The sequence below is a fragment of the Megalops cyprinoides genome, chromosome 16, assembly GCF_013368585.1.
Source record: "Megalops cyprinoides isolate fMegCyp1 chromosome 16, fMegCyp1.pri, whole genome shotgun sequence".
NCBI lineage: Eukaryota > Metazoa > Chordata > Actinopteri > Elopiformes > Megalopidae > Megalops > Megalops cyprinoides.
The window spans coordinates 28,769,261-28,783,606 of record NC_050598.1 but is presented as its reverse complement, the minus strand read 5'-3'; the positions used below and the strand labels follow the sequence as shown (position 1 = coordinate 28,783,606).

The following is a 14,346-nucleotide window of genomic DNA, read 5'->3' as shown; positions in this document are numbered from 1 at the left end:
CATGCTGTCTTCCATGTTATGATTTCGTCTTTTGTAGGTGCTCCAAGGTGAAACATTTAGCGTGTTGGACATTTAGAGAACGCGGCAAGTCTGCATAATAAATGAAGGTAATTATACAGACATTACATACCATGTCACATCTTGATATAAGAAAATGCCATGCTCTGGAGAATTTGAATTCAATATTACAGTGGTTGAAATTATGACTTTGAAGATGTTAATGTGGCAGAACTATTTCAGATGCCATGGCAGATTGCAAGGTGAAACACCCATCTATTGAATGCACCAAGTGAAATCTAGTAAAGAGCATGCAAATTAAAGTAACTGTCTGGACAACTCTTAAGGAAAGAGCGAAAGCCAGTGGTGGGGAGCTCCTGGGTGGAAAATGGGGGCACAGGAATACAGAGGTTTTTTTTTTTTTATTTACTCGAACTTGCCAAGCTGGCTGACTACATGAACACAGAAAACGGAAGACGCTCTTGTCAAGAATGCACCATGGACAAAGTGGAACACATATTCGGAGCTGTCCCAGCTTGGCCAAAATTAGCTCTGTGCACAACATGTGTAATACATGTAGAGTAAATTTCAAGCACTACTAGGTTAAACCACAACTTCTGCAGCAAGTGATAACTTCATAGGTTGTCAATGTTCAATGTAAATTTAACTTCCATTGAGGGCTGCATTTGAATGTACAGTAGATTGTATTTATAAGCATTTAGATGGTGTATTTCCAAATGTGAGTTAGTATTAACTGAATGGATGCAGTCATTTCAAAACATTTTCCAACACAGTTATTTTCAAATCCAACCCTAATTCGGTTCAATTTAACCTAAATTTAGTCGGAAATGGGAATTCTAGCTAACTGATTCCTGCCATTAAAAGTTGGGTACATTATATGAATCTGATATCATACACCTACTGGATATTTAATTATTTTTCGTGAATTTAACCAAAATAATCACCAAGATGTGCCGTTCACATTTAAAACAGTCTATTTCAGCATCCAGGAGGTGGCAGTAAAATAATTCAGACAGCATTTATTTAACTGAGTAAAGGCATCAACCGACAATATTTAATTAGAAAAGAACAAGTGGTCTCTTTTGGTAACTAAACCGCGAGAACAGGTATTTTTTAACTAAATAACCTGAAAGTATATCTATGTATTTGTTAAACCAACATACCCAGATACTTCAGAAACAGAAATCCGTTGCATACTCCGAGCGCATTTTTTATTTCAGATGAACTCGATTATTTATTTATTTTTCATTTCAAATGAACTCGATTATTTAATACAAATCTGGATTCGCCACCTCATGACATCTGTTTTAGGTCTCGTGGAGGGAACGTGCTTGGTTAGAGTGTTTCCTCTGACCGATGAGGTTTATAAACTGACCAGTATATTTGTTGGAAAATGAAAATGGTCCAGAATTTTACACCTCTTAATATGACAAATTAAAACATTTTTAAGCGCTGAAGATTATTTTGCTCAGTAAATGTTAAAGGCCTATGTATGAATCTACATATATAGGAACATACTTTTATATTTTTCAACATCACATATACACCTCCAATAACAGAGATCCTGCGGAGCTGCAGTTTATTCGGGTTACATATAAATATTCAGGCAAACCCACTTAAACGAGATAAAATTGAACTAAAGGCAGTACAGCGTGCATTACAGGATCGGGATCGGGGAATTAGAATCTTCTGAAGCAGACTCTTCTGAAAGAATCGCAGTTGGTAACACATTAGTCCGGAAGTTGCTGTGAAGAGTCGGATAATGTTCTCCCTGCCTTGACAGCGGCGCCATTTCGTAGGCAATTCATTCATTTGGTGGTGGATCTGGTAACACTGGTAAGCGATTTGTGAATATAGCAAGTTGTGAATATAACATGTTATGCTATATACCATTTGAGTGGACTTACTAATATAGGTGGGTTGCTACAGTCAGGAATATTAGCCAAGTAGTTGGTAAGGTAGCTATGTGGTTACTGAAAAACACTGTGAAATAACTTTAGCCAGGTAGCAGCATCAAGGCAGGCTACCTAACGTTAGTTTGACACTGAGCTAGTTAGCTTGTCACATTGATTTGTACAGCATCTGGTCTCTTGTACATTGGTGGGGTTAATTAGACTAGTTAGCTGTTGCGAACACAATCGGTCGACAACTCCGAACACTCTACTCAAATAGTAACTATGCTAGCAGAGTACGCTTTTCGACGTAGCGATCTGCGGAAGTGAGATTTAGCTAACCTTAGATGGCTTACGTTATATCAGGCCTAGCTCCTAGCTATTACCAGCTAGCTAGCTAGCTACGAAAATGAACTGGTTGTCTAGCTTTATTAGGTATGTTAGTAAGCTAATCTCTTATACCTAATGTGTGCCCGTCATAGTTCGTTGGTGTTTGAAATGCAAGTCATTCACTTTGGCATTCGGTTTAAAGGAAACTTAAAACTTCAACGAATTGAACCGCTGAAATAGGCAAGCCGAGTTGCTAACGTTAGCTCCATCTTTAGAGTGACATTTCATACCTAACGTTGACTAACTACGTAGCCAGCAACAAGATGTAATTCGTGAAAGTAATTAATCATGTTTTGAAGGTACCAAGGCAGATGTTTAAAGGATTGCTTAAAGAAATTTAAAGGATGGCATTTTTCCATTTTGCACTATAAACTTGTACCTTTTCCTCATCTCTGTCATAGCTAGCAGACTTGAAGTGAGATTTTATGTTAGCGTTGTAGCTGGTTCGTTACAGGGACCTTGCTTAGTAGGAAAGTGGGCATGCTAGCTCGTGTCCGGATAGTTGTAATCAAAGTTGTTTCATTTAGCTAACAGTACTGAAATGTAGCTAACACTTCGTAAATAAATCGGTTCCGAGCCGTGCCAGCGCAGTGAATCCACTGTGGTTGATACATAGTACAGTAACCTTCACCCCACGAGTGGATTTGAATGAACTTATTTTCTAATTCGCGTTATAGGATAGAAGAGTTTTGAAGACAAGTCACCATGGTGAAGATATTCATCGGCAACTTGTCCCAGGACACGACGGCGGAGGAGCTGCGCTCGCTCTTCTCTCAGTACGGCAAAGTCTCAGAGTGCGATGTTTTGAAGAGGTACGGCTTTGTGCACATGGACAACAAGACGGAGGCGGACGAAGCCATCCGCAGCCTGCACCACCACGTCCTGAACGGGCTGGCCATGAACGTGGAGCTGAGCAGGGGAAAACCCAAGGCCTCCACCAAGCTGCATGTGAGCAACATCAACCCAAACTGCACCAACCAGGAGCTGCGCTCCAAGTTCGAGGAGTACGGCCCCGTGGTGGAGTGTGACATCGTTAAGGACTACGCCTTCGTGCACATGGAACGGGCGGATGATGCTATGGAGGCCATCAGTGGGCTGGACAACACAGCCTTCCAAGGTGAATCCTCAAATCCACGGGTTCACAGCTGTGGCAAAAAATGTCTGATAAGCTGTCGTGGTGACATGATGACATTTCGGTTGTACTCACCATGCTCTGAAAAAGCTAACTTGCTCTGAATCACAATAAGGGTGTCAGGGTCGAAAGCATTTTTTCTTACATCTAGAATATCTTGAATCTTGCTTCATGGACATTTTTAAAATTCACACTTGAAAGTGAATTTAAGTTTGGTGTTTTTGCTACACTTTGTAACAAAAGTATATGAACAGACCATAAGTGTAATGAGTTTCACTTAACTTGAAATTCTGGAATTGTGTTCTTAATGGTTTCTTTTTTTATCTCTGGCACTTAGCCACATCCAACACTGTTGTAAGTGGTTATAGTCTGCAACTGCATTCCCATAACGGCATCAGGTGATGTTGGTGTTTGAAAGGATTGAGGGGGAAGGAAAGCAAGAAAAAAAGAGAGCCAACTTTGTTTTGCGTGTCTTTTTTCCTCTTCAAGGCAAACTGATGAGCGTGCAACTGTCCACCAGCCGCCTGCGAACTGTGCCTGGAATGGGAGACCAAACAGGCTGTTACGTCTGTGGGAAACAAGGCCACTGGTCCAAAGACTGCCACCTCAGTCAGAATGGCAGCTATGGTTCTGGGGGCAGCTTCACAGGGGGTTTCCGTGGCAGCAGGGGGTTCCCTCTGGGTGGTCCCGGTTTTGGCAGGGGTGGGTCAGGATTCCCTGGTGTCCGGGGAATGTCAAGGGGGCCGGGGTCTGATTTTGCAGGAGGGCCAGCGTATGGGCCGGCGGCAGGTTACTTTGGAGGGGTGCCTTCTCCAGTCTATGGGCCTTCGAGGGAATACGGCAGCGAGATGGAGCAGCGCTACAATAGAGCGGCGGGCCCCTATGCTGAGAGGGTGTCCGCGTTCGAGCGCGAGCGATGCGGTGGGGTGGACTTCTACGAGAAGTTCCGGGCCCGTCCGTTTGCCTCCGGCTATGGCGAGGAGCGCCACCTCTCCTTGCCGGCCCCTTCCCTGCCCTCCTCCACCACTTTCTCAAGGGAGTACCTGCCCTCCTCCACTCTCAGTTCTTATGAGCGCCGGCCCCTTCCCCCTCCCACTGCCTCCGGTTCTTCTTACTACTCGCGAGACCGGAGTCCCATACGACGATCGTCACAGACGGGGGAGGGCTACTCGTATGAGCGTTCGCGGCTCTCCCCCGTGTCCTCCCTCTCCAGGAGCTCCACGTACGACGTGCCGCGGGCCAAGGACCCCTACGCCGAGCGAACGCGCTACGCTTACTAACCTCTCTGCCAGGTGAGAGCGAGGGAGTAGTGACTGTCCCAGCTGGTGTAGTTTGAGCTCTTGGCTCAGCCAGGCTACTTCACGTTGTAGTGAGCAAGGGACAGTAATGGTGGATAATGCCTTCAGTAGCTCTTACAGCAGTCCGCTGAATGTTTGGGAATAGGCACCATTTTGAAAGCACAGCAACAGAAGTGTGTCAGAGGTGTTAGAACTTAAATATGGTGAAGTCCGTGAGGAGAGGACTCAATATAAAGGCAAAAAAAAGTCTAAATCTCTTCTCATGCGAGTGTGGTCTGCTTTCTTTCCAGGTTTTTGTGCACTGCGAGAGTTGCTTTTGGGACCATTCCTCTGAGCTTGCGTGGTGTGTCACAAACAAAAACATTCGCGTTTGACTCGAACCGAATCGAGAGAGTGATGTAAGAGGGAGGCACCGAGCCATCCACCTTTGCACTTCTATCCCGGCACCTTCGCTCACCTCTCAACCAAATACACCCTGCATAATACACACGTTATATGAATATGTTTACTTAGAGATGCTGCCTTCAGGGATTGCTTGCTTTCTACAGACTCAGTGCAAATAGAGGTTTGTTTTGGGATAGTGTCTACGTTTCTAAGATGTAAAAACAGCTGCTATCAATTGTTGACATGCAGATGGTAATTTGAGTGGGTCGATGTTTTGATCATATTCCAGACTTTGTACATCTGTAGGAATGACGTTTGTCATCACACGCATTCTGATTGGCTGTTTGATCAGCCCATTTTGTGTGGCATCATAACTTGGGTGAGGAGCACTTAACTTTTTAATTTACTTTTTGTTATTATATTATGTGCAACACAATATTTTCTCACATGTGTGACTTTAAAAGCCATAACCATTTCATTTAGCCTAATTCTGTTGAATATAGGAGGTCATTCTCAACCACTTAAATGCAGTAACTCCATAATATTGAGCATAAAAGAGAACTTGAAATGGTACTTTATTGTGTTCAAAACTTTGAACCATGACGGCAGATGCACTTGTTGATAAAGCCATAGAATTACATAAAGTTGTGTGATTTTTTTTTTTTTTTTCCTTGTTCTGAATGAGGACTGATTTGAATGAACATACCGTGCCCTCCATATCTGTTCATGCCACTGATTAAATAGCAACAAAAACATAAATGAAAAAATACAAGTTGGGTGATTTCCCTGCTTATTTTTAAAAATATTATACTTCATACTTTATACTGTGGTCACATTTATTTACACCCTTGTAGTTAGCATTTTGCAAATCCTCCTCTGACAGGATTGCACTTGTAGAGATTGTTCCTGTAGAGTTTTGAGGTTCTGCCACTTAGGTTCCTCAGATCATTTGGTTTTCATTTGTGAACTGCTTTCTTCAGTATATTACATCAATTTCTGGAAATTTAGATTGTTGGTTGTGAACATTGCATTTGTGCTCAGTTAACAATTTGTTTGAGGATTTGGAAGAGTACTTTAGGCTGTTGTCATGCTGGAATGTTCACATTCAGCCAAGCGTGAGCTTCTTAGCACAAGGAAATCTTTCTGGCACAAATGTCCTCGTACCTGTTGGGGTTAGTGACTCCCTTTGTCATAACCAGAGGCCTAGAAACCATATATACCAAATGACCTCTAAACGTAATAGACCTCATGGCATATTTGATTCTCCACCAGTCAGTGACCATTTGTTTGAATTTTTGGAGAGTTTTCTGACCCTAACGTTGACAGTGGAGGCTACTAATGAATTTCTACTCTGTGTTGCTTCCTATTATACCCCCCAATGAAACAGGAAGCCTTTGGATGGCTCTGTATGGTTTCAGCAGCTCTCATTGAATATCCAACATGCATGACGACATAGATTTTTGTTGAATTTTATATAAAAGATTACTTTAAGGTGTGAATAAATGTGAAGCTTATGTTTTCTGGAGTAAAATTAATGAGTTGCTCTATGCAGTCATGAGGTTAAAATTGAGCTGGAGAGTGATCCAGCATTCATGTTTTCTTTTGTAACATTTTTGTTCCTCTTTTATCAGGAGTATGAATAAATATGGAGGACATTGTATTGCCATTTCCACAAAACGAGGCGATTCTAGTGCTAAATTTTTTTGTGCTGTGGATGCTTTGGCAGCACATATACTAAAATTGGAATGATATACTAAAATTTCTGTGCTGTGGCGTGGAGCTACCATTCCCATTTGAAAGTGTCAACCTGTATGCAGACGGAAATTCCACGTCTCAAATGTGTTTATTTTGGTACATGTTTAAGGCTTATATGTAATCTATTAATTGAACCTCCAGACTGCCACAAATGTTGCCAAATATTCTGGTCTATACTGTGATTTTGGTAGGCCAGATACCAATGGTCCCAAGCAGTTTCTGACCCCCAAACAGCCTGTTTCTCTTGGCAGGTGAACTTTGACCCTTTGATATATAAGCATAGCAGTGGATGAATCAACATACATACTCTTCAAACACTAGTGCAGCTAATTTATTCTGCAGCTACTTTGGTGAAACACCAACGCTGGTGATTAATTTGATTGTTGAGTTTATGGAATTGTTCCTTTTAATTTTATTTAAGCCTGATGTAGTGGAATTACTGGCCTTAGCACTGACATTGCAACATATGAACAGCACAAGCAAAGAAAATGTATTTAAAATTCAAATATTGAATATTCCTGAAATTATAAATGTATCTACCATAATGTTGTGTGCACTAGTGTATGTATGTATATGCATTATAACAATCAAATTTAACTCAGGGCTGTTCTCCAGTTTGGAGATAAGGGGGTAGAAAATGACCTCTCGCTTGATGGGTGCCTTTGTCTACTTTGTCATTCTCTTTCTAGGTTTTGCAATAGTTTATAAACTGGTCAAAGCGTGTGTATTTTTATGATTGTTATATTTTTCTAATAAACCAAAAGATTTTTGGTGAAAATCAGTTTGGTTAATGGGTTGTCATTTCATCAGAGTTGCATTTGTCTGGTCATTTGATTATCCCGTCAACAAAGCGATGCTCTGTCATAGCAGTATCCTGTATAACGATGTCCTAAACGGTATTATGTTGAAGGGGAATAAAAAAAGACGTTAAGTAAAGAACGATGGCGATTACCGGCATTCGACACTTGTCACGCTGCCATTTCCCAGCAATTTCAACCAATCAACTTATCGACGGAGCACACACTGCTGGATTTTCTCCAATCTCCTCGGCCCAAGCGAGGGGACGGGCAGCTAAGTGCGCTCCCGCAAACCTCCGCCAGCATGTTAGCCTAGCCTACACTGACGCCATTTCACAACTTGGCGCTGTGGATGTGTGCCTGCAACGGAGTGAAAGGTATGGGACCGATAAATTAAAACGTAATATAACCCCGTTATATGACGTTTTGGATGACATGTTTTAGGTGCAACCGCAACAAATACAAAATAGGGGTGTGGGCACAATGCTTGTCTCACTAAGAGAATTAAAGAGACATTGTTAGCTCGGTAGCAATTAGCTAACCAGCCAGCGTTACAGTAAATGGGTAGATGGCTCTTCATAAGGAGATGTGGGTAGCTGCCTTACGCTAATGCCTTTCTGTACATATTGAGTATTTCATGATTATTAGAAACTGATTGCTTTTAATTAGCTCACCACGCCAGCTAGCTAACCGGCTAATTGTGTTGGTTCTGTGCATTGTCACGATTGTGCATGTGTGCTCAAAGCGGCCATCGTTTCTTTGTCTCTAGATTGATAGCTAACGGGTTGGCATTTTGTAACTGGAAAGGTTTAACAATACTCGCCTAGAAACAGTATCTCTCTCTTTTATGTTGCTGGCCACAGTTACCCAACTCTCAAATCGATAAATTGCTGAAACCGACTAAAATTCATTTTACTTCTAGCGATTCAATCAGTAATTTCTTGTGTCACCAAAGCAGTACAGTGAAGGTAGAATACTTAGTAAAGTGGCTAGCTAACTTCATTTTAGATCACTAGCAAATCCCATAGCTAACGTTTATGTTACCGTGTGAGATGACTTCGCTTGTTGGCTAGCTACCTAACTTTTAGATTTATCTGGTCAATCTAACACGGGGTTTTGGCTTGGAAGTGGATGTAGCCGTTCATGTGACTTAATTTTGAGCTTGCTGCAAATGGTTGAGATACCAAGACTGTCAGTGTCCAGTGGATGAAAATCAAGATTGGTGTTGATAACTTTAAAGTGTTGCCCTGTTTCTTTGAAAGGAATGTGTTGTATTGTGATTAGGTTGTAGACTGCCTAAATGTAATTAGCTGCCTAGTCCATATAATGTTCCTAGTGTTACAATTTTACTCGTGAGAGTAATAGCTTTGTGACATGAATTCTTTAAATAGATCAAGCAAATAGAAGGCTGTTTAGTTACCCCGTTTAAACTGAAAGTGTCATTACAAGGAATATTTTTGAACTTGTGACCAAATCAGTATTAAGGTCATCACATGTTCTCTAGAAGAAGGCATTTCACAGGTGTGAAGGGCGAATGGACCAGAGATGCCCAGCTACTGTGGACAGAAAGCATCCTCTTTGTTTTATCCCTTGTTAGGAATGAATGTAAATCCAAAGGAATTTATCCAAATTGGTTCCAGTCTTTGCTTCTCTTAGACCGTTCAGATTATTTGTTTTAGACTCCTGGGTGGTATGTCTGTGATTAAAACTTCTACACCCTTGTCTGCCACTTTTTTTTTTTTTTTTTAACGCAGTATAGAGCAACACCATGGTGAAGATATTCATCGGCAACCTGTCCCAGGACACCACGGCGGAGGAGCTCCGCGCCCTCTTCTCCCAGTATGGTAAGATCTCGGAGTGTGACATCGTGAAGAACTTTGGCTTTGTGCACATGGACGACAAGGCGGAGGCGGAGGAGGCCATCCGCAACCTACACCACTACGAGCTGAACGGCCTGGCCATGAACGTGGAGATGAGCCGCAGCAAGTCCAAGGCCTCCACCAAGCTGCACGTGGGCAACATCAACAGCAGCTGCACCAACCAGGAGCTGCGCGCCAAGTTCGAGGAGTACGGCCCCGTGGTGGAGTGCGACATCGTCAAGGACTACGCCTTCGTGCACATGGAGAGGGTGGAAGACGCTATGGAGGCCATCAGTGGGCTGGACAACACGGCCTTCCAAGGTGAATCCTCACACAGGGTGCTTTGGTGGCCTGATATAGGTCGTCCTGGCAACCAGAGTATGCTCCACAGACTAGGAGAGACAGTTCCCCAGCCCAGGGCAAGCAGAGATATCTTGCCCACGAGATGGCAGGGAGGCTAGCAGGGAGTTCACCATGTCCAAAGGTTTCGAAAGCTAACTGGGTGTCAGTGACTTATCTTTGTAAAAAGGCAGACACCCAATAGTATACAGCAGACCATAATTTATACCATTAATGGCTGGATTATTAACCTGCTTCTTTCCCCAATATTCTTTCCTCAGTTTAGTCAACTTGTATGTCTAAACATGGGTTTTATGGTTATAGTCATGGTGTCATCTTGGTTGCGGTTGTTGAGATGGACAGTGGAAATCCCGTACTGACACCCAAGGCTCACATTTGTTACATTAGCAGTGTAACACTATCTCGGTTTTTAATTAAAAAAATCACGGGGAATAAAACCAGTCTTCTCTTAAAGTTTAGATCCTGGTTGAAATTAAAAGGCAAAAAAGTTTTTTTATATTTTCCACACGTTTGTTTTTGAAAGTATCCTACAAGAAGTACCAGGTAATTAAATTGGTATCAACATTACCGAACTAAAATTCATTGAACACCTGATTTTTATGTCTTGTAACTACCGGAATTGCAGTACGAGGTGGCATTAGAGTTTATAAAAAAGAGAATTATATTAAGAGGGTGTAATGAACCTGATGTGGAAAAAAAAACTGCCATGAGAATGCAAACAGTATGTTCAAACACCTCAACAGTGGTCGTGTGTTTCTCAAAGTGACTTCCATCCATGTCCGTTACCAAAATAATCACAAACTGTACATTTTTCTGTAGCGTTTTCCAATAACGAGAGTGATCATGGCGATGCCTCTTACCTCCGGTTCAGTTTCTGGCATCTTATAAGAAGTTAAAACATTTTTGCGGGCATTTAAAAATCTGAAGTAATTGAAATCCTACAAATATTTGGGAATTTTCAGGTACCTTGTATGTATCTCTTGGCTGCACTTTGTTTTCCGTATTATCAGAAACGGGGACATGGATATCAAATTGCCTGCAACAAACCACTTTTTAGGTGCGGCTGTGCCCTGTGGAAATGGTTCACTCGTTATTGTCAGCAGTGGTGCAGCCAATAGCAAACTGTCTTGCGTCTCTCTCTTTCAAGGCAAGCTGATGAGCGTGAAGCTTTCAACTAGCCGCCTGCGTACAGCGCCGGGGATGGGAGAGAGAACGGGGTGTTATCGGTGCGGGCAGGAAGGCCACTGGTCCAAAGAATGCCCGCTGGACCAGAACGGCTCCTACGGAGAGGGTCCCATGGGCCCCGGTGCCAATGGATTCGGTCCTTCCAGGTTCGGCCGGGGCGGTCGCGGCGGGGGGTTCCCCCGGGGCTTCGGCGGGGACCCAGGCTTCGGTAGCGGCTACGCCCCGGCGCACGGCTTCGGCAGGGGCGCCGGCTACGGTGGACCCGGGTACGGCAGGGGCGCGGGATACGAGAGCGCGATGGCGTACGGGGCACCTCCGGGCTACGGCATGGGCGCCGAGCATAGCATGGCCCGCATGTACGGCGGTGATGGTACTTACGGGACCGGCGGCGCGACCTACGGTGCGGTGCCGGCCTACCCAGCGCGGCGTGCAGCCTATGACGAGCGGGACCCATATGGCGTCGTGGACTTCTATGAGAAGTACCGGGCCCGTCCGTACGGTGCCAGTTATTTCGAGGATCGGCGCGCCGTCCCCCTGCCTCCCCCGCCTCCTCCCTCGTCCTCTGCGATCATGAGGGACCGTCTGTCCTCCGCCACCCTCGACCCCTACGAACGCCGTCCCCTCCCCCCTCCGCCGGCCCCCGGCACCTCGTACTACTCACGAGACCGAAGCCCCATCCGCCGTATCCCGCCCGAGGGGGAGGGCTACTCGTACGAGCGTTCGCGTCTCTCCCCGGTATCCTCCCTCTCCAGGAGCTCCACGTACGACGTGCCGCGCGCCAGGGACCCTTACGCCGAGCGAACGCGCTACGCTTACTAACGTCCCCCCCTTCTCCGTCAGGTGAGACCAGCGTGTCGAGGGGACCCCACTTCTCCAGTGGTTAGTCCTTACACTATACTGAGATAAACAGAAGTGACTCCATTCATTGATGTTAGACCCCTGTCAGTGGAATTAGGTAGTGTTCCGACAGTAAAGCTGCTTACAGACGGCCCTGTAGTGAGGCCTCAGAGATCAGATAGGCCTCACAGTAATAAAAAGCACGTAGACGCACAGCAGCATTGCTCCTGGCCTCCTGCGACTGACAGGTATAATAGGTGCATGCTTGGCCCTTCCTGAGCGGGTTTTTGTTCTGGAGGCTGACGGTGGTGTTGTGTGATCTGCTTTCTTCGCAGGTGTTTCCACGCCACACTTCCACTAACGCGCGCTCGGTGGAGGTCACGTTTTGGCTCACCGCGCGGTCCGGCTTTGCCGCAGGCGGGGGGGATGGCGGTGTCGCGGACGCTGTGTTAGAACAGCATCGTGTCTCAACGTGTGTCAACTGATGACCAACTTAAGTTTTGTCTTAATCCTCCATGATGTGGCAAAGGGTGCATGAATTCCTCAGTTTTTTTTTGCTGTGTTTTTTAGGAGACTCCTGATGCTTATCATAGATCCTTTACCCATAATGTGAGTGCGGATGTTTGTTTAGTATCACTACAGTACTACAAGTCGGGTTTTGGTGACGACAGCTTTATTTTCAGTGTTAAACTTTTCCTAACCATTTTGCTCCCGTACATCATGTTTCTTCTCTTGTCGTTCCAGATAGGAGTTTCTTGTTCATGCTGTTAAAACGACCCTTTTTCTGGATATACAGTGCAATGTTCTCAGTTGTAGTGTTTGCAGTGTTCTTTTCAAGAGCTGATCGTTTTCAGCTTAAGTTACAGACGTATCCACATACAGGCACATGGCTTTTGGAAAGAATTTAGCACAGCAAGTGCACACTCAGCACCAGAATTTGAAGACTTTTGCCATATTTTCATGTGTATTTATAAGTACTTGGTCAGTCCACCCAAAAACTTTCTAGGTTTTTTTTTGCTGTCACTGAGCTTGCCTAGGTGCCATTTTAGCTAACAACACACGCATTCGGTGTGGCAGAAAGGTGCGTTTTGCATGCAGAAGGCCTGGTTAAAGAAGTCCCAAGTAAATATGTTGCTTGAGCAAACTGCTGTTTTGTTTGAAAGAGTCTGAAAGTCAAATGAATAGCAGTTTGTTTTGAATTTCCCCCGGTGTTACTGGATACATTCAAGCTGACAGTCATCACAGCTTGGAGGAAGAAAACAGACATTAAAAAAGTGAACAAGTTGAAATCAAAGGCTGTGCGTTGTAAAGGATTTAAGTTTTAAAGTGAGAATCTTACCCATGACATTGAGAGCTATATAAAATTTGACTGCTTTTAAAAAGAATATTGCCTCTGGTATTTGGCCAGGCGGACGTTTTAGGGAGGCATTGGTGTACAGATATCATGAGTAGTATTTCTGTAAGTCTTTCTCTTTTCAATAAAACCATTGTCTAAAGTTGTTGGTATTGTGTGCTCTGTTTTTATGTAATTAATACTGTTTGCACATTCATACACAACAGTTTGGACAGCTTACAAATAGACGTTAGGTATGCAGACATTTAAAACTGAAAGGTGTCATTCTTCAGATATATGAGGTATATGAAAACATCTTCAGGTATATGAAAACATGAACATGACTATAATTCACACAATGTTTACAAGAAGAAAACTGTCCATGGTTCAAATGCTGCACCAGTTTCGTTATGCTGTCACAATACTATCTGCAATACCAAAAACATGCACAGAGCCAGGTTTTGGCTTCCAGTTAGAAGCATAAGCTATTCTCTCTGCTGTGGAACCTATGAAACCCTTAGCTCTGCATCCCAAAAGACTTAAATTATGCTTAAATTATTGTAGTCAGTAATATGAAAACAACTGCAATGCAGGTAAGTACATCAAAAGGTCAAGTCAAAGAGTAGTCTCATTTCTGTAGTGTGGATTCCATACATTTTATTTTCCAGTTCTGAAGGTTCATTCATCAGGTTTTCCTTCAGCATTCTAGAATGTTGGTGGAATTCACTAGATATTTGTATTCATGTTTAATCCAAATTAACATTAATGTGTGACATCAGCTTCAGAGTAACATAAATATCAGGTGTGTTCTCATCCCAAATGATATTGTTGATCAAGCTTTCAAAGAACAAAAAATTCCAAGCTTACCCACCCGAAATTCCAAACTTTTTTAAAAACCATTTTACATTAGTTATTCTACTTAACACGATTCACAGATTGTGAACACACATTTTGTGTGGTTTCCTTTATGAATCATTTTAAGTTATGTCTTGAAGGGAATGAGCACAGTTACATGGAAGCTTTTTTTTTCTTTTTAGAAGTACAGGATCACTCTCCACAGAAAATGGACTCCCCCTAGCAGTACCATATACAGGTTAGCAATTCCG

General features: G+C 43.4%; 2 protein-coding genes across 6 annotated transcripts; both read left to right on the top strand.

Annotated features, from left to right (window-relative positions):
• LOC118790976 (RNA-binding protein 4.1-like) lies at positions 1 to 5,954 on the top strand. 2 transcript variants are annotated; one of them, XM_036548156.1, is made up of 4 exons: positions 1 to 107; positions 2,978 to 3,417; positions 3,922 to 4,724; positions 5,021 to 5,954. In XM_036548156.1, the coding sequence occupies exons 2-3, from the start codon at positions 3,006 to 3,008 to the stop codon at positions 4,710 to 4,712; spliced, it is 1,203 nt and encodes a 400-aa protein (XP_036404049.1). In that variant the 5' UTR covers positions 1 to 107; positions 2,978 to 3,005; the 3' UTR covers positions 4,713 to 4,724; positions 5,021 to 5,954. The 2 variants fall into 2 exon arrangements, with proteins under 2 accessions (XP_036404049.1, XP_036404048.1); XM_036548155.1 differs by lacking the exon at positions 1 to 107 and adding an exon at positions 1,778 to 1,854.
• Positions 5,955 to 7,721: 1,767 nt separating this feature from the next.
• Positions 7,722 to 13,139, top strand: rbm4.1 (RNA binding motif protein 4.1). 4 transcript variants are annotated; one of them, XM_036549055.1, is made up of 4 exons: positions 7,722 to 8,043; positions 9,421 to 9,846; positions 11,033 to 11,910; positions 12,243 to 12,274. In XM_036549055.1, exons 2-3 carry the CDS (start codon positions 9,435 to 9,437, stop codon positions 11,887 to 11,889), a joined length of 1,269 nt encoding a protein of 422 aa, XP_036404948.1. In that variant the 5' UTR covers positions 7,722 to 8,043; positions 9,421 to 9,434; the 3' UTR covers positions 11,890 to 11,910; positions 12,243 to 12,274. The 4 variants fall into 4 exon arrangements, with proteins under 4 accessions (XP_036404948.1, XP_036404949.1, XP_036404947.1 ...); XM_036549056.1 differs by having other exon boundaries at positions 9,426 to 9,846; positions 11,033 to 13,139; XM_036549054.1 differs by having other exon boundaries at positions 11,033 to 13,139.
• The last annotated feature ends 1,207 nt before the right edge of the window (positions 13,140 to 14,346 follow it).